The sequence below is a fragment of the Microcaecilia unicolor genome, chromosome 9 (genome assembly GCF_901765095.1).
Source record: "Microcaecilia unicolor chromosome 9, aMicUni1.1, whole genome shotgun sequence".
NCBI classification, from domain to species: Eukaryota; Metazoa; Chordata; class Amphibia; order Gymnophiona; family Siphonopidae; genus Microcaecilia; species Microcaecilia unicolor.
Window position 1 is genome coordinate 174,181,070 of NC_044039.1, and position 27,748 is coordinate 174,208,817.

Sequence of the window (27,748 nt, forward strand, 5' to 3'; positions counted from 1 at the left end):
AACCAAATTTTAAAAAATGGGTCCTCAATAAGCTCTTGAATTTTTTAAAATTCATTTCTTCACAAATTATCTTTGGAAGATTCCAAAGTACAGGAACAATCAAAAAAAAAAAAAGCATTTGAGCATGTAGATTCCCAATGAGCCTTAGAGATGTGAGGCATGATCATTCTATGATCCTGCAAAGGTTGTAACATGCTTGCAGGAGTATAAGGAATGCCTAAATTACTCAGATAAGGAGGAAGCCATTTGTAGTAGACTGTCAGGCTTATTTTTGAAAGAGAAGGGCGCCCATCTTTCGACACAAATGGGAAGATGGGCATCCTTCTCCCAAGGTCGCCCAAATTGGCATAATCGAAAGCCGATTTTGGGCGTCCTCAACTGCTTTCCGTCGTGGGGACGACCAAAGTTCACGGGGGCGTGTCATAATTATAGCGAAGGTGGGCCTGGGGCGTGCTTAACACATGGGCGCCCTTGACTGATAATGGAAAAAAGAAGGGCGTCCCTGAGGAGCACTTGGGTGACTTTACTTGGACCATTTATTTTTAAGACCAAGTCTCAAAAAGTTGCCCGAACTGATCAGATGACCACCGGAGGGAATCGGGGATGACCTCCCCTTACTCTCCCAGTAGTCACTAACCTCCTCCCACACTAAAAAAAAAAACTTTAAAAATATTTTTTGCCATCCTCTATGCCAGCCTCAAATGTCATACCCAGCTCCATGACAGCAGTATGCAGGTCCCTGGAGCAGTTTTATTGGGTGCAGTGCACTTCAGGCAGGCGGACCCAGGCCCAACCTCCCTACCTTCACAACCCACTAGAAACCCACTGTACCCACGTCTAGGTGCCCCATTTACCCTTAAGGCTATGGTAGTGTTGTACAGTTGTGGGTAGTGGGTTTTGTGGGGGTGGGGGGCTCAGCACCCAAGGTAAGGGAGTTATGCACCTGGGAGCAATTTCTGAAGTCCACTGCAGTGCCCCCCTAGGGTGCCCAGCTGGTGTCTTGGCATGTCAGGGGGACCAGTGTGCTACGACTGCTGGCTCCTCCCACAACCAAATGGCTTGGATTTGGTTGTTTCTGAGATGGGCATCCTCGGTTTCCATTATCGCCGAAAATCGGGGACGACCATCTCTAAGGTTGACCTAAATTTCGCGATTTGGGTGTCCCCGACCGTATTATCGAAACGAAAGATGGAGGCCCATCTTGTTTCGATAATACGGGTTTCCCCGCCCCTTCGCCGGGATGTCCTGCGAGGACGTCATCAGGAAAACTTGGGCGCCCCTTTCGATTATGCCCCTCCATATGTGCCAGAGTGAGAATTTTTAATAAATTACTAAACTGAACTGGCAACCAGAGATACTTTATTAACAGAGGAGTTATGTGATCATACTTACAAATATTCCCAATAATCCTCTATGTCTAAAAATGTTTAATGTTGGTTTATGTTATTCTTCCATATGCCATATTTCCATAATCAAGATGAGAAATAAGAAAAACATGAATTCACTGGCACAAAGCAACAAACACATTTAAAAAAATCAATTAAAAAGCCCTACTCCTTAATTTAACAAAATATTTATTGCTATATTTTGAACAAAGTCAAAATCATCATTACGATATCACAAAAGTATTGTTAGAGTTTGGGAGAATAAAAGTGATCCAAGATGAGATTTATACAGACCCTGGAATCATAGTAAAACAAAATTCAGCCAGGTGATCTAATTACCTTTGCAAAATAATACGTTGTCAAAGCTACCTTGAAATTCTTACATGAAGGTTCAACCTGAAACTCAAGAACTACCAATCTTTGGTGCGCTGGACGCTGATCATTGGGGATGAATGTGTTAAGCGCTGATTATCATGCATTTGCAAGCTACTTGCCCTAAGAGCCCTGTTTAGCATGCATTTGCATGCTACTTGTGCTACGAGCCCTCGAGTGCGTTGTTTCACGCACTCGAGGGCTCTGATCATGGGTCGGCAGCAAACTACGGCGCTAGTATGGCGTTAACAGTCTCTAGCGCCGGAGTTTGCTTTTGATTATGAGGGCCTAAGAGAGAGAAAATTGAGACACATATTGAGCTGCTGATCCAGCATTGTTTTAAATCACACCGTTCACAAGAACAGACTGTTGACAGAGGCTGCACGAAAAAAAAAGAAAAAAAGATCTAGCCCGAAGCTAAATGTTTGGAGGTTTTTTGCATTAGCACTGACAGTGCATGGTATTCTTGCAGTAATTCATATAGATTACAACACAATAGCTTCTATAGCGTCTAAGGAGGTAGGGAGGGCTGAGAGTGCAATGTTTGAGTGGTATGTTGCTTCTCAATAGTCCAGCCTCAGCAACAGGTTTTACTGAACACTCATAAAAAATAAGATATATGTGTTCACAGGAAACACATGAATCACAGCAGATTAAAAAAGACAAATATATATATATATACAATATAACGGTTTCTTTAAAAAAGTACGTAAACATAATACTGAAACCATAACAGAGAGAGATACCCCATTGATAAGTGAGGCATTGCCCTAATTTTGTCGCCAAACTTAGCCAGCAATGCGCTGAATATTAAGTGCTAATCAGCAGTATTCAGCGGGAGATAGTCGTCTATCTCCTGCTGAATATTGCCAGATCGAAGCATAAGTGCCATTTAACCAGCCAGGAGCCATTCCTGGGCAGTTTAAGTAAACTTTTATTGCTGTAGAACATCTGGACTGGGCTGTTCATTTTTGGAAATGGAGAACCCTAGGTCCCAGGACTTGTGGCTCTAGCAAAGAGCTGCCTCTCGTGAAGTATGTAGCCCCAGTCTCCCACACAGTGAGTTTCTCAATGAGGGGTGACAGACCCGGGAATTACATATGCTTTGTACTGTGTGGATCTGGGGGAATGAGTATCAGTTTCATATATTGTATTTTATTTTCGTGGCTTTGTAACTTCAACTTATTTTGATGAAGCACATGTTCAAATTTTGCTAATAAATAATGTAGGCTTTAGAAGAATACCAAAATTCAGTTAAAAAGGTTTTTTTGAAAGATTTTTCTGCAAAAGGGACAATATTGTAACAAACTATTATTTATATAAAAAATATCTTATTCTCCCTAGAGAAAAATTACCTTTTCCAGTCCCTTGTTTAATAAACATCTTCCAAGCCTTTCACACAACAATGAAAGACCTTTACTGACATGACCCAAAACTATAATGTTTAAAGGAATTCCGAACAAGGCATAAATAACGCAGAAGATCTGACCGCCTGCAGTTCTTGGAGCCAAAGTGCCATAACCTGTTGGAAAATGAGATAGTTATACAAATCAATTTCTGATTTTAACAATTTTTTTTTTTTTGCTTAGAGAGAAATCAGCATCTGTGAGGGCCTGAGGAGAAATGCTATTGTGCTAAATATATACTGCCTGATATTAAAAATGATGAAACCGGCTACTGACCAGTTAACTCACTTGGTCGGGGCTAGCTGCTAAAACGCAGTGGCACTTAACCGGCTAAGGGGTTCTTTTACTAAGGTGCACTGAAAAATGGCCTGCGGTAGTGTAGGCGCGGGTTTGGGGCATGCGCAGTTCCGTTTTTCAGTGCGCCTGCAAAAAAAACCTGCCTTTTAAAAATTTTTGCTGAAAATGGACATGCGGCAAAATCAAAACTGGTGCGCGTCCATTTTGGGTCTGAGACCTTACCGCCAGCCATTGACCGAGTGGTAAAATCTCACACAGTAACCGGGCGGTAATGACCTACGCGCATCAGAAAATAAAAATGATTTTTCGGATGCGCGCCAAAAATGAAAGTACTGCAAGAACCGTATGGTAGTAGGGCAGTAACTCCATTTTGGCGTGCGTAGATGCTTACACAGCTTAGTAAAAAGGCCCCTAAGTGCTGCAGAATATCGCAGTTAGTGCCAAACATAAGCCAATTATCTTAAGCATAAGAAACATAAGAGATGCCGTACTGAGTCAAACCAAAGGTCTATCTAGCCCAGTATTCTGTTTCCCAACAGTAGCCAGTCGCAGTCACAAGTACCTGGCAGAATCCCAAAAAGTAGCAAGAATCCATGCTACTTAATCTCAGGGATAAGCAGTGACTTTCCCCAGGGCTACCTTAGGGGCCATTTTACAATGCCACAGTGCCACAGTACAGCTACCATGGGCGTGGCATGTAGCAATCAGGCACTACTGCCAGGCTACTGAAGAAGCCCGCCGGTAGTGGCTGCCTCCCTCCACATGCCATTTCCGACACACCAGTTTTTTTTTTTAAACTGTTCTGCACTGGGGACTTACCTGGTGATAAAAGGGCAGTGTGGAAAAAAGAGGCCCTTAATAACAGTTTATGGACTTTGTCTCAAATCTTTTAAAACCCAGCTACATTAATTACTTTTAACACTTGCTCCAGCAATGAGGTCCACACTTTAAATATACATTAAGTGGAAAAACGTTTTCTCCTATTTGTTTTAAATGTAACTACTATGTAACTTCATGGAGAGTCCCCAGAGGCAGAGTCAGCACTCGGTCACTTAAGTGCTGATATTCAGCACTTAAGTGGAAAGGGTTAGTGCACAAATGGGACCGCTTAAATGTCAGTCCTATTTTTAAGCACTACCCAATACATAGGAGCCAACTTTTCAAAATGATTGGGGGTGCTGACATTTTTTTTTTTTTACAGGTGATGCATTCCCCCTCCCTCCCCCTCCCCCTCCGAGTTCCAGTCCCTCCCTCCCTCCCTTCCAGTTCCAGGCCCCCCATCCCCCCTCCGAGTTCCAGACCCCCCTCTGCCTCCCTTCCCCCTCTGAGTTCCAGACCCCAGACTTATGCTTAGGAGCATAACTGCTTTGAATATTTGAAAGTGCAGCAGATGGGTTGAAAGCCTGCTTACCAATGGTAGTTACAATGGAGCCCACGAAGAAGAATGAGCTGCTGAAATCCCAGTTACTGTGCTCAGCCTGCAGCGATTCGTTAGCCACAGGGTGTATTCCTTGATGCACAGCTTCAGTAATGACCTGGAATTAGGAAGAGTATTAGAGTTGATAATTCATTAGCAAACAGTAGTGAGCCAGCCCACAAATACCTTTCATTTATAGGCAGGGAGGAAAGAACCCCAATGATTTCCCCTTCCTTCTTTTTCTCACTGTGTTTCACCATCTCCATCTTCTCTTCTCTCTCAGTATTGATATAGAGTGCAATTATTGTGACAGCATCCAAATGAACTCTGAAATCCCAAAGCAAGCATATAAATCCTAAATTTAAAGAAAAAGAATGTACATAAATGCATAGCTAGTCTGGTGACTCCCAGGTTAGGTCTTCCACACCCCAGATCAGTGGGGTAGGGGATGCTGCGAAGGTAGCACTCATAGCCCCTGAGGTGAGTCATGATATATCTAGGCTTCTAGTCCACAATAGAGGGTTCTGGAAGCTGCCATGTCATATGGTTCCCACTTCCCAGCCTTAGGAATGATCAGATAAGGAACCGTGGGAAGGTTTATTACAAGAGGGAAATGATTCCCTGGGATAGTTGGTTTCTGGCACCAGGATCACAACAATGGTTCTCATTAACCTAAAACATAAAAGGGGAGAGGAGGGACTACCAGGCTGAAATGGCAACAGATCCCTTGGGTATCTGATTTAACTTGTAAAGACTGTAGGAGCCATTTGGCCTTTATTTGCCATCATATTTCTCTGTTTCTGTGTAAATGTTAACTTTCCAGGGAATAAACACAGGCTTAAACTTGGACAAAAAATGCAGGACTCTTCCTTAAGGGGTTCTTTTACTAAAGCATGGTAGGCCTAACACAGGCCTACGACTCGGTAAAAGGGCACTAACGGGGCGGACTGACCATTTGGGCAACCGGGCAGTGCCTAAGGACCCAGAGGCTCTAGGGGACCCAGAGGATCTGTCCGGTTGCCCTCTGCTGCCGCTGCCGCACACTACAGCCCCCTCCCCGGGATCCTGGTGGTTGAGTGGCTGCTGCTGCTATTCTCCCCGGCACCACCATGATTTAAAAATGACTGCTGAGACTCCCTGCGGGAAGTTTCAGCAGCCATTTTAAAAACACAGCGCCGGGCAGAGTAGCAGCAGCAGGCAGGCAGGAGAGAGTGGGGTTCTTTCTACCCCCAAAGAAGCCACTAGACCACCAGGGCCCTTTAAGGTAGGGGGGGCAGTGGTAGTGTGTGTGGGGGGCGGTGGCAGTGTGGGGGTGGCAGTGCGGGCAGTGTGGGGGGGCCCAGAGTACTCTCACTGCCCAGGGGCCCAGAGTACTCTCAGTCCACCCCAGGGCACTACCACGGGACACATTAAGACATCCAAAAGTAGCTTGGTCATCAGCACGTGCTACTCTGTGGTAAAAAATATTTTTTTATTTTTTGCCACAAGAGGCGTGTCTTGGGGTGGGGAGAGTAGGAATGCCTGTACTAATTGAGTAGCGCAGGCACATTACTGCATGCTACCTGATTAGCACAGGGAGCCCTTACTTCTAAACAGATGGCGGGAAGGGCTCCCAGCGGTAATGAACACAAAGAAAAATTTACCGCTAATAGGGGAATTAGCACATGGCCATTACAAAAACACCAAACAAAGTGTGGCAATTTTACTGCCATGCTAAAAGTGGCCAAAGCATGCAGGAAACCCTACGCTGGACAGTAGCCCAGCCACTTTGCGCACGGCTTAGTAAAAGGACCCCTAAGTGTCTCAAACTTTTTCTTTCTTTAGGGAGCCTTTTACTAAAGATGAGCTCCTCTCATGTTATTTGCCGCAGGACTTATTTTATTCCTATGGGCCCTGCAGCAGATAACATGTGTTAATCGAGTTTCAAGTTTATTAACAGCTTGATATACCGCTTAAAGGAAATCCATCAAAGCCGTTTAAAATATATATGCAATAAGTGGTAAAGAATGAAAATGAAAAAGAACTACAATGTTGATAGTAAAGAGAAATAGATACTAAGAATAGTATGTAAGAGAGTCTTAAATATAAGTAGGGAAAGACACCATCATGTTACCACTTGAACCAGCAGGCAGCTATGGTAAGAATCACAGGCCTGAACTAATAAGTAGGCCTTAAGTGAGCCTTAAAATGGGCAGCAATCTTCAACCGGAGGGCTAACGGGGCAGCATTACAGTGATGAGACCCATCACACTAAATATCCGAGCACGCAGGGAAGAAAGATGGATGAAACGAAGTGAAGGAACTTGCAGTAGATGTTCTTGAGAAGAGCAAAGTGTTGTAGAGGGACAATAGGAATTCAGGTATTGGGGCAAGTATGAAGGTTGGCCTGAATGATAAATCGTATGCACCAACAGGAGCAGTTTGTAGGAAATACAAAATGAAACAGGTAATCAGTGCTCCTCCTGAAGAAGAGGGGTGAAATTAGAGGGGCATAATCGAATGGGACCGGCCATCTATAACGGCGGCCATCTCTAATGACGGCCCCGTCAAGCGGCGTACCCGACTATATTATCGAAACAAGATGGCCGGCCAATTTTTTGTTTCGATAATACGGTTGGGGCCAGCCAAATCTCAACATTTGGGCCGCCCTTAGAGATCGCCAGCGTTAGAGATGGCCGCCATTGGTTTTCGCTGATAATGGAAACTAATGGCGGCCATCTCAAACCCGGCCAAATCCAAGCCATTTGGTCGTGGGAGGAGCCAGCATTTGTAGAGCACTGGTCCCCTTCACATGCCAGGACACCAACCGAGCACCCTAGGGGGCACTGCAGTGGACTTCACAAATTGATCCCAGGTGCATAGCTCCCTTACCTTGGGTGCTGAGCCCCCCAAAAAACCCAAAACCCACTACCCACAACTGTACAACACTACCACAGCCCTTAAAGGGTAACGGGAGCACCTACATGTGGGTACAGTGGGTTTTGTGGGGTTTGGACGGCTCAACATTTACCACCACAAGTGTAACAGGTGGGGGGGGAGGGGTGGGCCTGGGTCCGCCTGCCTGAAGTGCACTGCACCCACTAAAAACTGCTCCATGGACCTGCATACTGTTGTCATGGAGCTGGGTATGACATTTGAGGCTGGCATAGAGGCTGGCAAAAAAATGTGTTTTAATTTTTTTTTTTGATGGGAGGGGGTTGATGACCACTGTGGGAGTAAGAGGAGGTGATCCCCGATTCCCTCCGGTGGTCATCTGGTCGATTTGGGCACCTTTCATGGCTTGGTCATGAACAAAAAGGGACGAAGTAAAGTCGGCCAAATACTTGTCAGGGCCGACCTTCTTTTTTCCATTATCGGCCGAGGCCAGCCATCCTTAACCATGCCCCCGTCCTGCCTTCGGTACACATGCCGACATGCCCCCTTGAACTTTGGCTGGCCCTGCGACGGAAAGCAGTTGAAGCCGGCCAAAATCGGCTTTCAATTATACCGATTTGGCTGGCATTAGAAGCCGGCCATCACTCAATTTGTGTTGGAAGATGGCCGCCCTTCTCCTTCGAAAATAAGCAGGATGGTCTGCCAACTAGCTCCAGTGAGAAACAATAGCGTGCTTTCTGGACTAGTTGCGGCGATGATATTCTTTTTCTTTAGTACAAGACCCTAGGGTTTCTTTACTAAGCCACGCTAGTGATTCCTGCATGGCAAATGAGAGGAAGCCCATAGGAATTGGATGGGCGTCCTCTCATTTGCCGCGCCAGGAATCGCTAGCGTGACTTAGTAAAGAGGCCCTTAGTGCCGTTTATAGATTTGGATTTAACTCGCACATTTTTTCAGAAGTTAGTCAAGGTTAGTTACATTCAGGTACAGTCGGTATTTCCCTGTCCTCTGGAGAGCTCACATTCACAATCTAATATTGTACCTGAGGCAACGGAGGATTTGCCCAAGACCACAAGGAGCGACAGTGGTTATCAGCCCAGTGTGCTAACCGGTAGGCTAGTCAATTTTTAGAGCTATGAGACAGTGGGGTGGCATCAAATCTCAGTCTGCAATGTTAGAATGAAGTGTTGTCTGCTGATGGCATAACTTTTGAATGCATGAATGCAATGTAGAAAATCAAGCAATGATGGTAGTTTGATCTAATCTGTGGCTCCAAAGAGATCAAATTATTTATACTCGTGTGCTAGTCTGTTGGGATAAGAATATTGATCTGGGATCCTTCAGAGTGAAAGTGGGAGGTAACAGAGGCTATTAAAGCAGGCCGAGGAAAAACAAGTGAAAATAGGAAAGGGAGGGTCGGGATTTGAAAGTGGATGGGATAATAGAATGGTGGAGGGCAGGAACAAAAGGTAAAGAGAGATATATTTAGGGCTTCTATTCTTAGCTGTTTATAAATTGTATATTTTACTATTTATTTTCCAACCAAATAGGGTTTCTCTGAGGGAACAAAATATAGGTGTTTTTCATTGTTTTTGCAGCCCAAGTGCCATTACTGGGTTCCTTTTCCACTTGAATCAAATACATACATTAGAGCAGCTAAGGAGGAGTCAGAGTGGAAAAGGCACAAAAACAGAGTGGAGAATCCACATACTAGGGGGCTGGGTTTTTAACTGATTATTCATTAGCCCCCTAATACTATACACTTGGGTGCACAATTTTGCGACCAGTATGGAAAATTGCATGTGCAGGTTATAGAATAGCACCTAATTTAGGGCCCCTTTTACCAAGCTGCGGCAAAAGGGGGCCTGCGTTGGTGTTGCGTGTTTTGATGTGCGCCAAGGTCTCGTTCTACTGCAGTGGGTAAAAGGCAGGTCTTTCTTTTCTTCAGGAATGGTCGTGCGGCAAGTGACGCACTTGCCGTGCAGTCATTTCAGAGGGATCCTTACCGCCACCCATTGAGGTGGTGTAGGGGCTGCCCGCACAAACCCAGTGGTAACCAGGCAGCGTGCAGCACTGCCCAATTATTGTCGGGTACACACCAGCGCTACAAAAATAAAATAGCATGCTGGGGGTGGGAACTACCACCGGGCTGTTGCGGTAGCCCAGCGTTACTTCCCTTTTTAGCGAGCAGTAAGCCCGCATGGGCTTACCGCGTGCTTTGTAAAAGAGCTCTTTAATTGTTAAGTGGACCCTAATTGCTTTACCTGCCAATAATGAACTTTAGGTGGCATTAATTAGCACCATTTGCAGTTACATGAATAAATGCTCTTAGCGCTATTCTATAACTTAGCACCTAACTTTCCAAAAGCGTGTAACTGTAAAAGGGGCGCTAACATGGGAGGAAAGAGTGGGTCAGGCACATTAAGTGCTAGAGGACTAGATTCCTAGTATATGATGCCTAAATATCGGCATCAAAGAGCATTCTTCTGGATAGATTATATCATTTAGGACTATCATAACACAGCCTTTGATTGGGTTTCAATCATATCTTTCAAACCACTTTTACGTAGATTCATAATCAGAATGTATAATGTTCAAATCACATTTTCTGTTGCAGATCAGGGGTACCACAGGGTTCTATCTATCACCTATGCTATTTAATATCCCTAAGCTAGCCACTTGAAGGCGGAGGGGGGGGAGCGGAGAGTGGACTGCTGCTGGCGACCGGTGCGTGTTTTAAATTGCGACAGAAATAGGCGCGGCACCGGTGGAAAGTCCGTTTGGGGTAGCAAGCCACTACCCCTGGGCACCCCCCCAGCTATGCCTCTGTTAATATCTTTATGGTACCTTTCTTGACCTGGGCTCAATCTTTAGGCTTCACAGCATTTGTCTATGTGGACAACATTCAACTTCTACATCATTCTCACATCAATTCTAAACTGACACAGATGGCAATGTGGCTTCACTAGTACTAGGCTTATCCTCAACCTGATAATGCAGAGGTTTCTTATTTTCAAACTCCCCAAATACTGTTATGACACACCCTCTCGTACTTTCTTCGGTCCCGGTCCCACAACATTCTACAGTGACGGAATTGAGAGAAGATTTGGATGAGAAACTATCCTTTCAACCACAAATCAACACCATAATTCGTAGATGCTTCTTTCGTCTTCAAGAAATCAGATCAATCAAATCTTAGTATATCCTCAAGCTCTAAACATTCTGATTCACTCTTTCGTCATAACCCAACTTGATTACCGCAACTCTCTTTACAATGGCTTTAATCAAAGAGATATCCGTCAACCACAATTTGTATAAAACACCGCCATAAAACTGATCACAGGATTGAAAAACTTTGATCTCCATTTCTCAAGGAGGCACATTGGCTGCCAATACCACACAGAATTACCTACAAAACGTTGCTCTTGGTTCATAAAACCCTAATAGTCGGTGAACCTCAATACATCTCCTGTGTTCTTACTCTCTACACTCCCTCACGAACGTTAAGATCAACAACTCAACTCCACCTAGTCGTCCCATCATTTAAGGACATTTTCTATGAGCACATATGGTCGGCTATTTTTTTCAGTACAAGGACCAAAGAACTGGAATAAACTCCCCAAATAATTGTGGGAATATATGCTAGTTCAAAAATTTTAAACTGACTTAAAAACGTTTCTCTTTCAGGATGCCTATGGTAGGCCTTCCCTTTGACAGATAAGTCTGGATCAGTGGCATAGCCAAGGGTGGGCCCGAGTGGGCCCAGGCCCATCCACTTTGGGTTCAGGTCCACCTAGTAGCCGAACACCTATGATGTGGCTGGCAGAGATTCCCAAGCCCCACCAGCTGAAAACTCCCAACAACTTTCCCTCCTGCATACCTCGAAAAAATAGCGAGCAGTGACTACTTGCACCGGCCCCATAGCCTTCCCTCTGACATATTCCCACTTATGCGAAACAGGAAGTTGTGTCAGTGGTGAATAGCCGGTGGGGCCAACATGAGCAGTGTGTATTAGTTGCTGCTGGATGACAATCTGCTATTAAAAGGTATGCGGGAAACGGGGGATGTTTGAGAGACCGTATGCATGCAGGTTAAGAGAAGGAGAGACCAAATCACCTGTGGGATGGGGCGGGGTTCTTCTGCCCACCCATCTTGGGCCCAGGCCCACCCAAAATTGGGTGTCTGGCTACGTCCCTGGTCTGGATAATAGCCACCCTCCCCTTTTTTTGTACCTTCCTTTGTTATTCTATCAGTATTGTAGTTCTACCCTTTTTTCCTTTTGTATCAAATCTGTTTCCCCCCTTTCCGTTTCCCTCTTTTTAGTTTGTAAGCCACCTAGATGTAATTTGCAATGGGCTGGGTAGTAAACCCTCAATAAACTTGAAAATTGAACTTGAAACATTGCTTTTTAGTTCTGAAATGTAGCTTTAACCTTTATTAGCTCTGTTCTCCTACCATCTATTCCCCAGAGTATATATGAGTTCTAGATCTACGGTGATACAAATGTGAAAGAGGGATATATTAGGGATGTGCATTCATATGAACTGACATTTCTCATGTCATATCCTAGCATTTTTTTCCTGACATGACAGGCAAAAATTCTTGAAATTGGGAGGGGGTTGTCATTAATAGCGTGCACTCTTACAAAAACAATATGCACTGTGCCAAAAGAGTGCACACTATTTGTGAGAGTGCAGAGGAGTGCGTATAAACCATTGTGAACTGTGAGTGTGCACATTTACCAAAAGAGTGTACACTACTAATGATATGGGTCCTGCAAAAAAACAAATAATAATACAAAAACCAAACCTGAACAAAACAAAATTTCCCACCACCAACAACATGGGGAACAACATAAAACAAGCATTTTTGGACTGCACATCCCTAGAATATATCAGTATGTGATGAATGATGACATTCACTGGGGTTTTCTCATACCACCATTTTGAGAACACTAAAATAGAGGCATCCATGGTTTTGCATGGTCAAGGGGTCAGCAGACCAGGGAGATCTATAATGCAGAAATTTGCCAGTGAGAAAGCCAAGACTAATGAAAGCAGCTGAGAAACTTGTGTTTTCAGATATCAGCTGCTTACTATCCAGAAGGGCTAGTGGTAGGACAGTTTAGCTCCCAAGAAGTAGAAATATCAGGAAATTGCACTAATTGTACAATTTTCAAATTTTGCCATAGGTTTCAAAGTTTTCAGCATTTCAATTTTAAATTGGAGGAATTAGTCTCCTGTTTCATTTTATTTCATGCGGCTGCAGGATGCTAAGAAGATAATATTAAATCCATTTTGTACCCAACAATGCTTTATGTGCAGAAAGAGGTGCTTTTAAAATTCTGTATCCAGAGGGATGGGAGGGGGGATTCTAAAAATGGCACTAAGAGTTAGGCACCAAAAAACTGGGCGCTAAGTTAGTATTTTATAATGGCACATTTGCGTGCTCAATCAGTTATAGAATATTAGTGTAAGTCCGCAGTTATGCATCCAACTTTAGTCGCGACCCACTTATGCCATGTCATAAGTACAAAAGTACATAAGTATGGCCATACTGGGAAAGACCAAAGATCCATCAAGCCCAGCATCCTGTTTCCAACAGTGGCCAATCCAGGTCACAAATACCTGGCCAGATCCCAAAAAAGTACAAAACATTTTATACTGCTTATCCAAGAAATAGTGGATTTTCCCCATGTCCATTTAATAATGGTCTATGGAGTTTTTCCTTTAGGAAGCTGTCCAAACCTTTTTTAAACTCTGCTAAGCTAACCGCCTTTACCACATTCTCTGGCAACGAATTCCAGAGTTTAATTACATGTTGAGTGAAGAAAAATTTTCTCCAATTTGTTTTAAATTTACTACATTGTAGCTTCATCACATGCCCCCTAGTCCTAGTATTTTGGAAAGCGTAAACAGACGCTTCACTTCTACCCATTCAACTCCACTCCTTATTTTATAGACCTCTATCATATTCCCCTCAGCTGCCTTCTTTCTTCAAGCTGAAGAGCCGTAGCACTTTAGCCTTTCCTCATAGAGAAGTTGTCCCATCCCCTTTATCATTTTCGTTTCACACTGGACGCTCCTCAGTGAGACTATTATAATCCAAGCGCTATTACGTCAGCATTCACAGATGTGACATCATAAAGAAGTGGAAAAGTCTGGCTGACCATTAACGGAGAGAGGATGATCGGTGCACGGAGAAAAGTGCTCACTCAGCATCAGGGCATTTATGAAAACAGATCATCCGTGACAACATAATTAAATAAAGAGATGTGAAAAAACAGTATAAACCACTTACAGGAAAAAGTAACACCCACGATATAACAGTGAGGGTTTTAAGTAAAGTCATGCAGGTTTTAAGTGAAGCTGTGCTGTCTTCATGCTTGAAACACAAAAACTGAAAGGTAATGTGAATGTTATCATAAACACATAATTTCATTAAAAACTATGCATGAATAAGTGTGAACTAAATAAAAAAAACATAAGACATAATATTACCTGGAGATAAAGAAGGAAATGACTACAGCAGTCCACAACGTCAGAAAGGTGCGCCAAAACCAATGCACACATGAGTATTGCCTTATAATACAATAAAGGATAATGAGGCAGCCGCAAAAAAACAAGACAGTCAATGAAAATAACAGAATAAGCTGAAAAGGCTGTGTGGACATGAGCAAGTGAGTGTACAGTGGCCATGTTGATATCTAATGACAAACTCAGATGACGTTGAAAAGTATACATTATAACACCTACCACGTTGATGATAAGTGATAATGGTGTCTGACAGAAAAAAATACATTTGAATTGTGTCTGCTAGACTGCTGAACATAAACTAGTCGGAGTGAACATACTAGACATATGTACAGTGCCAAAAAACTAAACAAAACATCCAATGTTGGTGTGCAGTGTTAGTGAATTAATGCTATAAACACTTGATTTAATAGATAACCTAATGTGTGAAAAACCTGTGAAGTGGATGTGGTGATCTTTTGTGAAAATGAATGTCATATTAGTGCTATACTGAACCTGAATGTTATAATGAGCTATGAACGTATGTGCATGAATATTGATGAATCATGAAGTACACCCTAGTTAACATATTACTAATGTGAATATGGAAAACAAATAAATGACATATCCAGTGCTATACTGAACCATATGTTGTCGATAAACTATGATAATTGTATGTATAAAGATGATCAATAAATACTAAGGCCTCTGTTTAGAAAGCCACGCTAGTGGCTTGCCAATGGCGTAATGCCGTCACAGCACATTCAAAGTGGAATGGGTGTATTGGCAGTGCCACGTGGCACCTGCTAGCGTGGCTTTCTAAACAGGGGGAGTAAGATAATAAACCTTGGTTAACACATTATGAATGTGAATATGAAAAACAAGGACATTAAAACACAATAAAATCTAAATATACATGCAGTCCAAGAAATGTATACATACAACTAAAAGGTCTTATCAAAAAATATCAAGGTACAGTGAAAACATAATTAATCAAATATAATAAATGAAATAAGAAAGATAAAATAAGTAGGTGATAAAATACTCACTAAAAATAAAATATGGAAATAACGGTAAGGCCATGAGGGACTCTGTAATATGTTACACATATATGACAAAAAAATAAAATGATAATTAAAATACATGTAGATAGTCACTGAAAAAAAATTATAAAAACCCAAATAGGGATCCAAGATGGCCGCTATGCACTTGTGACTAGCTGCACGCTCACATCCCTCATAGCAATTATGCCTAAACGGAGAGGGAAGTGTACTGCCCGAACTACCCCATTACCTCCTTCTATTCCTGGACCGGATGGATCAGTTCGTGAGCCTGCAGGGGACTGCATTACAGATCGGGAGTGGACCCTTGATGGGCGCTGCAGTTTGAGGAGTCAACGGCATCCCTTGGGCTAGATACAACTTTGAGCCCCGACCATAGAGCTCCGTCCCCGCAACCGCCAATCACAAGCTCGCTGCTTCAGGGAGAGCAGGGGCCGGCGCAGGGATGCGCTACGACCCTATCCGCTCTGGGGAATAGATTCCAGCTTGATGAGACAGGACGAGCCAGATCGAGCGAAGTAACGGGGGAAAGAGACGATGGAGGAGAGCATGGGGAGGAGCAGGAGGTCATATTCCCAGCAGAGTTAACCAACAAGCCAACGGAGCTAACTTTGGATTCCCTATGGGAATTAATGTCTCAATTGGGGAAAATATTTATTGCTCAAACAACTAAAGGGGCTCAGAAATTAAAATCCTTAGAGCAAAAGATGGATCAAACTGAAAAATTTCAGCAAGCTTTGGTAACTCGTATGGATAAAGTAGAACAAGAATAAAAAAAAAATAGAAAATCTTCAAACGACTATGGTAAAAGATATTACTAATTTAAGATTGAAAGTTGAAACATACGAGAACTATATGAGAAACCTCAACTTGCGATTTGTAAATTTCCCAAGAGTTCAAATGATTCAACCACATGAAATGCTGAAAAGATACTTGCGGGAAAACTTGGGAATTCCGCAGGAGAATATTCCACCTTTTACCAAAGTCTATTACCTACCCAACAAACAAGTTATTCAACAAAATCAACAGGAACAGAGACTTGAAAATTTGTCACAATTTCTGGAGACATCAGATACTGAATTAGCCACAGCAGCCACGTTGGTGGCAACTGTGGCTTACCACATGATAAACAGTGGTTGTTCTCAATGTTTTTTAAACATAGAGAAACTCTGTTTTTGGCTTAAAAATTTCCTTGTTTCCTGATCTCTCCAGAGAAACTCAACGTAAACGGAAACAGTTCCTTATTATGAGACCAGCGATTCAACAGTTGGGAGGTGTTTTCTTTCTGAGATACCCATGCAAATGTATTGTTAGGATTGACTCGCTTAAGTATGTCTTTCTAGACCCTTCTCAGCTCTCTGCCTTTATTGCGTCTAAAAGAACTTCTAGTAGCTTTAAAGAAAGTTAGCTCCTCCCATGACCAAATGGCTTGGATTTGGTCATTTCTGAGATGGGCGTGCTCGGTTTCCATTATTGCCGAAAACCGGGGACGACCATCTCTAAGGTCGACCATCTGTAAGGTCGACCTAAATGTTGAGATTTGGGCGTCCCCGACCTTATTATTGAAACGAAAGATGGACGTCCATCTTGTTTCGATAATACGGGTTTCCCCGCCTCTTCGCTGGAACGTCCTTAGAGATAGACGCCCTTAGAGATGGTCATCCCCGTTCGATTATGCCCCTCAAAAAATCTTAAATCTTTAAAAGTGTGTGCAAAATCCAAACAGTGTTGTATGTGGTGAGATTCTCCCTCCGCACATTACTTCTATGTTCAATAGTCCTAGTTTTCACTTTCCTTATGTTTTTTCCAACATACATTAGGGGGCAGGGACAAAGGATCACACAAACAACCCTCTCGGTACTGCAGTCAGAATTGTGTTTCAAGTGGTAAGTTTTTCTTGAGCGTGGGTGTGTAAAAGTATCCAAAGACAGAGAAATGGGGCAGACAGAAGGTGCCACACTTCTTGGAATTTGCACACACTTTTGAAGGTTTAAGATTCTTTCCCACATGTTTACTATGCTGCACCATTGGCTGCCGCATGGCAATGTCGACACAGCCTAGTCAAAGTGAATGGGCTGTATCAGCATTAGCACACAGCAGCCACTAGCGCAGTTTAGTAAACAGGGGGGTTTGTGTTTAAAGTCATTAGCCAACCTTGGCGTAGAGGAGATATTGACCAACTATTGTTGCAAAAAGAACAGCAAAGTATTTTCCAACTCAACACGTCCAACCCGCAGGTGAAATGCAGAGATTGATTACCACCCGGAATGCCCCCTGGTAGAAAATAGAAAACTATTTTCTACCGCGGGAACCAGCATGCGCTAACTTCGGAAATACCACCGGGTGCCCATGCTACCCCGGCGGTAGTGCCTATTTGGCATGTGCTACCCGCTTGTTGACCCTACCACTGTTTTCTAAAAGGACCCCTTAGTATTTTGTGATTCACCTTTCTTATGCACAATATCATAGTTTATTCACACCATTAGGTTCAGTATAACACTGGATGTCATTCATTTGATTTCTATAAACACATTAATAATGTGTTAAGAGGGTGTATTTCATGATTCATCATTACTCATGCACCTATGTTCATAGTTCATTATTTATTTGTTTATTTGGATTTATTCACCGCCTTTTTGAAGGAATTCACTCAAGGCAGTGTACAGCAAGAATAAGTCAAACATAAGCAATAGACAATTACAGCAGTAATATATTCAAATATACAAAGTATGGCATAGTATGCTACATTACAATGTCAACACAATACGTAATAAAACATTTTCATAGACAGCCTAGAGTATAAGCAAAGATGGAACATATAGATACAACTTTGTATTTGTTATCCACCGATAGGGCAAACGCCTTTGATGGTACTTATGTAAGCCACAAATAGGTGGGAAACTGTGGGGTACAAATGCAATAAATAAAATAAATAAGATAGAGTAACAGGAGTAAGAAAATAAGGGATTAATTTAAAGAAAGTTGCTAATGAGGTCGGAAAGGTGCTTGGAACATTATCTTAGCTAGGGTAGGAGCGGGTAAATATGTCCTGCTATAGTATTTGCAGCCGGTGTCATTTACTTCATCCATTAAAGGCCTAATAGAGAGCCAAGCTTTCACCTCCTTCCTAAAATATTGATAGTCTTGTGTTAAGTGAAGCCTTTCAGGGACTGCATTCCAGAGTGTGGGGGCTACTCCGGAGAAGGCTCACTTGCAGGTATCATGTCGTATAATGTCTTTTGGAGAGGGTGTGGATAGGAATCCTCCTTGGGAGGACCTTAGTTACATTAGAGGTGTGTAGAGGGAGATCCTGCTCTTCTAGTACTCTGGACCATTTCCTTTAAGGGCCATGAAGGTCAAACATAGAGTTTTAAATCTGGCCCTGGATTGTACTGGTAGCCAGTGAAGTTTTTGCAAAAGCGGTGTGATGTGGTCACATCGCTTACAACCTTCTATTAGTCTTGCTGCAGCATTCTGAATCAATTGGAGCTGGTGCAAACCCTTTGTAGTCAGACCGGTGTAGAGTGCATTACAGTAGTAATCTAGTCTTGATGGTATCATGGTATGCACAACTGAGACAAGGCTTGCAATTTCAGTATAAGGAAACAGGCAGCGTAGTTGTCACAAGTGATAGAAGCTGCTCTTGAAGGCTGCTTGGATTTGGGAGATCAGAGTAAGTGCTGAATCGAGCTGTATTCCAAGGTTCCTGGACTTGTGATCTGAGGGGAAGTTCGTAATTCCCAAAAGAGATTTTGATATCTGGTATGTGCCCACGTGTTAGGGACCCATAGAAGCTCAGTTTTACTTGGATTCAGGCAACGTTTGTTGTTTTTAGCCCATTCTTGAATTGATGTTAGACAGGTAGTCAGTTTATTCAGGGCTGTGGGTAAGTCAGGTTCAATGGGTATGAGTAGCTGCACGTCATCCCCATAGATGTAGAGCTGAGTGTGCATTGACCGAATCAGCTTAGCTAGTGGCTTGAGGTAGCTATCAAGTCAAGTCTCGAATGTTGTCTCTAGTTCCTTCCATATGCTTGGGAAACTAAAGAGATTGTGATCATTTTTCACAAGACCAGTCTTCCGTACCTTACCCAATCTCTTGTTCTAATAAAAATCGACTATTGTAATTCCATCTATGCTGGAATTAAAGGTGGCTTTCTTAAAAAAACTACAAACTGTTCAAAACACAGCTGCTCATCTAATTTGTAAATCACCACGCTTTGCTAAAGCTACATAATCTACACTGGTTACCTATAAAGAGCAGAATTTGTTAAAGCTATGTGCATTGGCCCATCAAATTTTATTTGGTATGTCACCATCCTACATGAATGAACTTATTGATTTACCTCCATGCAATGCTTCCATGTCATCCAGAGAATATCTCATTTTACATTTCCCCAGTTGCAGAAATGTATCTTATAAAACAATCCACAATGCTAACTTTTCTTATCAATGCACCAAAATCTGGAATTCTCTTCCTAAACAAATTAGATACACTAACTAGACTATAAACTGCACCAAACCCTGGAAAGGGGACATTAGCAGTATACAAGTTTTGATCTGAATTGGTCAAAAAGAGAAAGATGATAGAGTGTGTATACAGACAACAACAGAAGTGAGGGAAAGGGTGAGGAGCTCCATTAGATTAAGGAAAGACAGGGACAGAACAAACAAAAAGATGTTCTTTAAGCGAGTCAGGGGAGAAAATAGGCATATTATGAAAACCTTTTGGGCCTAAGTGAATGCATCTCGAAATAGGTATGTCTTAAGTTTGGTCTTAAAAACTTGCAGAGAACTCAAATGTTGCAAAGACGTAGGTAGGAGATTCCAAAGGTGCGGCCTTTGAACAGAAAAGATTGTAACATGAGTTTGTTCATGAAACATTTGTTTGTAGGCTGGTACTACAAGTAAATTCTGATCTTGTGAGTGAAGAGATCGAGAGGGAGTATATTGTAACAGGAGGTGGTAAAGATAAAGGGTTTCTTTTGATTTGAGAATTTTCAAGACTAGTAGGAGCAACTACGATGGGCAAAGTCAATGAGATCCCGTCAAAAGTGGAGTAATATGGTCAAATTTCTTAGCTTTGTGAATTATTCAAATAGCTGTGTTCTGTACTAGCTGCAGACAACATAAATCCTTAAACCTAATCACTGGGATCTGATGATAATAACATATCTGTCATCTTAGACCAATAAAGGACATCATCTATTTTAATCCTAGTTGATACTAACTTAGGCATTCACTTTACAACAGATTTATCCAAACAAATGTTTACTGTCTATCATGGTATTGGTGATCAAACACCTGTATCAATCAAATTGGTTAGATAGATGGCAATAAAATTGAGAGTATAGCCCTTCTCAGGCGCAGGGCCACATTCCAAGAGGGTCAAATCACAGGATAGTAGAAAAACTTTAAAATGTACAGCATTTACATCATTAATATCTTCCAAATTAAAATTTAAATCTTCTAAAATTATTAACCTTGGGAACTGACACAACGCTTGACCTATAATTCTGTTTCCACCTTAGACCAAGGCCCCAGAGGGCGATAAATTGAAAGCATACCTATAACATTGGAACCAACAATACAATCATCCTGTAGTTTCCCCAGAAGTGGCAAATGACAATTTTAAGACATTCTTAATTAGAACAGCTGGAGAATGAAGTATTTCATACCCAGGTATACATAAGTGGGAGAGAACAGGACTATTAATATCTCGATTATCCGGGTCTCAGTAATGAACAAAAAACCTGGATCTGAGGAGGAGGAGAACAGATCTAGTGTAAGAAGCTTATTGTTCATAGACCCAGCAGCATTTACATAAAGAGCAGGAACACCAGTAAACAAATAGTTCTCTGACCAAGAGGAGTCTCTGGTAAGGGATTTCAGATTATTACAGTTCCATTGAAATACGAGCTCTCTCTTATTTACCCGTTTACAAACAGGTGGTCTGTTTCCTACTGCTACGTACGCGAACAAACAAGTGAGCAATCGATCAACTGCCGATCACAAAAAAAGAAAGAAAAGTGCGAGAGTTAGTAATCCATACTTGCGAACTTGACAAGGGTTTAGAATCTCTGAGATCTGCCCTCTCTTGGTCATTACACGCTCTCTCTCTCACACCCCTTCTGCAGCATCTCTGCAAACCTCATGCTTATTTGCAGAAATTTTCCAGATTACACTTTACTTTTGACAGAAAGCATAAAACTACATGTCAGCTGCCTGAAAATGTATTGCCCTTCATGCACGGGTCTTAATGAACCAGGCAAAGATGTTAAGCATTTGACTTTTTTCTCTCTTTTCCTTTTTTAAATTAACATCTTCAGAACAATGTGGGATATTCTAGCATTGTTGTGTGCGGGAGACCATATGTTTGTTGTAAAAAAGAAACAGAGAAAGGAAACCTCAGACGCAAACAAACAAAACCAGTCTCTCTGGTGAGCCTACACGTGTACATTTACAGTTTAAAAATAAGCCAAGCAGACCGAGAAAGGAAGGCATCTCGGCTACTGTTGCTATGATGAATGCATAATCTACATTCATCCTTAGGCATTAATTATAGCATTATACTCACCGTCCCACAAAAAAAAAAAAAAAAAGAAACCGCAGCTTGATCTTTTGCCTGGTATTTGATTTCCTCTTTATTTTGATCATGAACATTTTTTTAAAGGGATAGTAAACATTTTGTAAATGTGTGACGATAGTTAGTGGGAACAACAAAACCCGGAATGAACTCCACTCTCGTGGCGTGTGTGTAGTTTGCCCTGTAGGACACGTCACTCACCTCCATCAGTCGCTCCAGGGCTTCCTTGTTCAGGCAGGTGAAGTTGCGCAGGAAGTCGAGTTTGTGGCGCTGTGTCTTGTTCTTCACGACATGTTCAGCCGTCTGCTCCAGCGCTTGGAAAACGGCCGCCCCTGCCAGTAGGTAGCACAGGTAGCCAAGGGTCAGCAGCACAATCGTTCGCACCTTGGCAGGGCGCATAGTCCAGGTCAGGGACTTGGGGGGGGGGGGGGGGTGTTAGAAGGGGGCTACTACTTACTCCCCTGTTACTGAGAAATGAAAATCAACAGGTTATACACAGGCTGCCATGTGCAGAGCCGGACAGCGCGATCCAAAGTCCAACCCGCTTGTGTATGAGAAACTAAAGTCGGTGAAAGAGCAGTTTAGGGAGTCGCAGAGGGCGGTTTCAGTTTCCTGACCTGTCAGTCAGCCGAAGATGAAAGTGTGGGAGTCGGGAGCATTAAACAATGCAGTCTTTTTTTTTTTTTTAAGTGGCTCAAAATATCTCCGAAACAAGCCCTGAGCTAGGAAAAAAAAAAAAAAAGTTTGCGTTTCTTAATACCGTACCATAAACCTGAACAATAGAGGGAAGCCGTCAGTGAAAGAAACTAGTTCTTTGCATAGAATTAAAAATACACAAGGGTATTGATACACAGACAGAAAGTGCACAAAAACAAACAAAAAAAACATTCTTGGTCGAAACACCAGAAATAGCAAACAAAGGAGTCATTTTATTAAGATGCACTAAGCACTAGTGCGTGCTCACCACAACTTCAAAAGGGGCTTAGCGTGGGAGACGCTGAAGCGTCCAGCAGTAATTTTGTAATCTGCATGTGCACTCCGCAAACTAAAAAAAAACAATTTTTTTTTTTTTTTTTTACAGAGGGCCATGTCTGTGCTCATCAATTACCCCACCCCATTTACTAAGCCACGCTAGCTGTGCCACATGGCAATGCTGACACAGCCTATTTATAGTGAATGGGCTGTGTGTTGGCATTAGCGCATGGAAGCCACTATCACGTGGTTTAGTAACCAGGGGGCTTAGTATGTCGGCATTACTGTGCGCTAACTGATTAGCGCATGCAGGGCAGGTGTTGGGCATTCAAGGGCCCAGGGCAGAAACCAGGGAGGGGGCTCAAAAGCTGGCCTTCAGCCTATACCTCCTTTAGCTTGAGGCAGGTTTAGAGCCCCCTATGCTATGGGGGCCCAGGCCAATTGCCCTGTTTGCCACCCCTTAACATGATAAGCACTTGAGCCAGTGGCAGTAAGGGCTCACATGCTAGTTTTTGTTAATGGTCACATGCTGATGGAAACCTTCATTCAGAAAATGGAAAATCAGCCATTTTGTGGCTGCACTAAAAATGGCCTTAGTGCATGGGAAAAGACCCAGGTAAGGGCATGCTAAGGCCACTTTTTAGCACAGCTTAATAAAAGGATCCCAAAAAACGTTTCAAAATGAATCAAACACATATCAAAAATGAATATGATTATACCTTAAACCATGTCTCCCAAACTCCTTATACTCATACCCCAGTCTTCTCTTCTCCATCTTCCCTACATCATACCCCTCCCAATCTCTTTCCTTTTCCCTATCATACCTTGTTTATCTTTCCATGTTCAATTCACATATTCTTAAAACCTTACTATTACTATGCTCATTACAATTTATAATATTCTCCTTACAATACTTTCTAATTATATTTACTATGTAAGCTGCATTGAACCTGCTGTGTGTGGGAAACTGCAGGGTACAAATGTAATAAATAAATATTAAATAAATAGGAAAATATTCAATATTTTCATTGATACTGCCCTGAAAACGGTATTTACATCTTGGAGAAACTTAAACTCCGTTAATTATGAAACTTGGTGGACTTTATTGTCCTTTATATACAAATATGAGCAATATAGCACTAGGAAATCTAAATCTTTCATTCACGTTAATAAGTGGTCTGCTTTTTCACAGTATATGCATTCTACAAATCACTTTTCTTGAAACATAATTGTGATATAACCTTGTATCTACGGATATTACTCTGCTGTATTGTCCCTCATATGTGTTCATTTTTGCTTTGTTTCATATTTTCCCTTACTTCTACTGTTTGTATTTCTATATGGTAGTTTAAGAAACAAACTCAGACTAAAATAAAATTAAGGAAGACCCATGGGTCAAGTGACTTGCTGTAATCATTGCTCATGGAAAGAACCTTCGGGGTCCTTTTACTAAGCTGAAGTAAAAAAAATGGCCATGTGCTAAGACCCTTTTCACCTTGGCCAGAAAATGGCCGCGTTTCTATTTTTTCTATTAATGGCCATGCACTAGTGTTGCCATTAGGATGTGAATATTGAAAAACATTACCAATCAGGGCCGCCGAGAGACTGAGGCGGGCCCAGGGCAAGGCCGCCCCCAGGGCCCGCCCCTGCTACCCCCCCCCCCCGAGGTCGTCGTCATCGCCGCCCCCCTCCGTCTACCACCGGGCCAGCCCCCCCTGAATTAAAATCATAGCGTCTCACCTCGACCTCGCTCCATGTGAAAGCGCAGCAGTGGCAGTCTGCAGATCGCCTCCCTTCGGGCCTTCCCTCCCCAGAGGGCGGGACATAGGGAGGGAAGGCCCGAAGGGAGGCGATCTGCAGACTGCTGCTGCTGCGCTTCTTTCACACAGAGCGAGGTTGAGGTAAGGCGCTATGATTTTAATTCACAGGGGGCCCAGCCCGGTGGTGGACAGGGGTGGGGGGAGGGGACTGCTGTGCCGGGCCCCCCTTGGAGGCCCAGGCCCGGGGGATTTTGTCTCTTCTGCCCCCCCCCCCTCGGCAGCCCTGTTACCAATGGAGCACTTACCCACACTGAGGCCCTTTTACTAAGCCAAGTAGGCACCTACACATGCCGAATGTGCATCAATTTGGAATTACCGCCTGGCTACTGCTTGGCACAGGTGGTAATTTCATTTTTTACATGCGTCCACTACGCGTGCTGGAAAATCATTTTTATTTTCCCAGAGTGCGGCGCTAAGCAGGCGGTAAAAGGCATTGTATGTGCATAGACCATTACCGCCCAGTTAATGTGTGAGACTTTACTGCTAAGTCAATGGGGGTGGTAAGGGCTCAGACCCAAAATGGACACGCACCAATTTTCATTTTGCCGCACGTCCATTTTCGTCCAAAATTTTAAAAGGCATTTTTTTACAGGTGCGCTGAAAAATGGATCTGTGCATGTCCAAAACACGCGTCTACGCTAGTGCAGGCCATTTTTCAGTGCACCTTAGTAAAAGGACCCCTATTTTGTAAGGGAAAGGGGACTTGATGTACCACCTTTCTGAGGTTTTTGCAACTACATTCAAAGCAGTTTACATTTATTCAGGTACTTATTTTGTACCAGGGGCAATGGAGGGTTAAGTGACTTGCCCACAGTCACAAGGAGCTGCAGTGGGAATCGAACCCAGTTCCCCAGGATCAAAGTCCACTGCACTAACCACTAAGCTACTCCTCCACAAACAACATTCCATGTAGAAACCTGCCCTTGCAGATCACCAATGCGGCCGTGCAGGCTTCTGTTTCTGTGAGTCTGAAGTCCTGCACGTGTCTGACGTCTTGCACATATGTGCAGGACGTCAGACTCACAGAAACAGAAGCCTGCGCGGCCGCGTTGCTGATCTACAAGGGCAGGCTTCTACATGGAATGTTGCTAGAGAATAGCAACAGAATCTCAAATAGTAGCAACATTCCACATAGAATCTGAAATAGGGAAAGGGAAATGGGACTTGATATACCACCTTTCTGAGGTTTTTGCAACTACATTCAAAGCAGTTTACACACACACATATATATATATATTCACGTACTTATTTTGTACCAAGGGCAATGGAGGGTTAAGTAACTTGCCCAGAGTCACAAGGAGCTGCAGTGGGAATCAAACTCAGTTCCCCAGGATCAAAGTCTGCTTCACTAACCACTAGGCTACTCCTCTAAGCAGTAAGAACTCACTTGGTAATCCTGTGCTAACCAGTTAGTGTACAGTAATGTAGATGTGCTGATTAGCACAGGTATGCCTAAACTCCACCCCCAGATGTGCCCCCTCCAACAAAAATGTAAAAAATATTTTTGGCAGGCAATTAATTTGCACTGATTTGGAACTTACCGCTGGATGCCTGAGCATGTCCCGCAATAAGCCTTTTTAAGGTATGCTACAGTGCACACTAGCAGTTAAAGGCAGTGACATAGCCACGGGGTCCTTAGGGGCCTGGGACCCCCATTTGGGTTCAGGTCCCCCAAAATCTGCTGGTTTCCTGCAGTGAAATTCGCCACCGCACTGCCTGCCCTGCTCCCCCCTCCCTCCTAAACTTGTGCCTTCTTTTTGCCCTAACTGTTGAACTGTTCCACTAGCTTCTGTTGACTGTTTTTGTATGGACTCCCGGTCACAGCATATACCAGTTTTGTGTAACTCCCGGGGTGGCCTCAGGCTACGCCTTCCTTGTTTTCGTTATTTGATTAATTGCTTAACATCTTGTACGTCTTCACCCCATTCAAGCTTTCTGGTGATGGTTCTTCTGAACTGTTGCACTTCATGCACTTAATCTACTTTGCTTCACAATCTGCTAAAAGGAACTTTGACCCAACTCTTTGGTTTAACTGAAGCATGGCTAAAAACAGGTGAGGAACCTTATCTTTACCAAAGTCTTTCTACTGGCTTTGGGTGGTGAATTAGCATTTATCCTCCCTTCTACTTTTTCTTCTAGAGATTTCCCTTCCCCTCATTCTCTTACTCTGAGATCCTGATTATTCATATCTCCTGTCCTATTTCTCTCCATCTCCTACTTGTTCTTTGCCCCCCCTACTGCTAACACCGAGCTTTGGGATTCTTTACTCCACACCCTAGTGAATGCACCCATTCACTTTTACAATCTGCTTATTATAGACAATTTCAGTATCCACGTTGACATCCAGTCTAATCCTCCTTCAGCATTCTTTACTTCTTTCCTTCACGATCTAGATTTGGTTCAGCATGTTCGATACTACCGAAAAAAACAGGCCACATGCTGGACTTGATTATTGAAAAAACTTCTCTGGATTTTACTCTCGACAATTTTTCTTTTATGCCATTGTCCTGGTCTGACCACTTTTTTGTATAACATTTCATTACCTCTTAACAAAATTGTCCTGAAACATAAATCTATAAAAACAAAATAAACATTTATTTATTTGTTGCATTTGTATCCCACATTTTCCCACCTTTTTGCAGGCTCAATGTGGCTTACATAATGCCGTAATGGTGATCGCCATTCTGGAATGAGAAATACAAATTTATAAAAACAAAATGAAAAAAACTACAAATGACACAGGAATGTTTTTTACCTGCACACCCCTAACGCATATGTTTTACTGAGTTACCACAACTCAACGCTGTGCATAACAAATTATAGTCCTCACATGTAACCTCAAAATAATATCATAAGTGTAATATCTTCAACCTCATTGGTGACTCTATGAAATTTGCAAACGTGAAGTCATGCTCTCACAGGACCAGCCCTGGAAGCAGCGAAAGCGAAACATGGCCCACCTTGGCTATGTGGTCCTAAGTGTTTGATCAATGAGCTTCAACAAAGATAAGCGTCTTAAATTCATATATCACAAGATTGAAATCATA

At 42.7% G+C, this 27,748-nt stretch overlaps 1 protein-coding gene across 1 annotated transcript in view; it reads right to left on the reverse strand.

The window, feature by feature from the left end:
* LOC115478066 (potassium channel subfamily K member 16-like) overlaps positions 1 to 22,386 on the reverse strand; it is a 34,582-nt gene extending 12,196 nt beyond the window's left edge. The window contains exons 1-3 of the mRNA XM_030215297.1: positions 22,111 to 22,386; positions 4,872 to 4,995; positions 3,113 to 3,279 (exon numbers count right to left, since the gene is read on the reverse strand). Of these exons, the coding sequence (XP_030071157.1) occupies positions 3,113 to 3,279; positions 4,872 to 4,995; positions 22,111 to 22,308 (489 nt within the window). The 5' untranslated portion in view covers positions 22,309 to 22,386. The remainder of the gene's footprint in view (positions 1 to 3,112; positions 3,280 to 4,871; positions 4,996 to 22,110) is intronic.
* Positions 22,387 to 27,748: the final 5,362 nt, after the last annotated feature.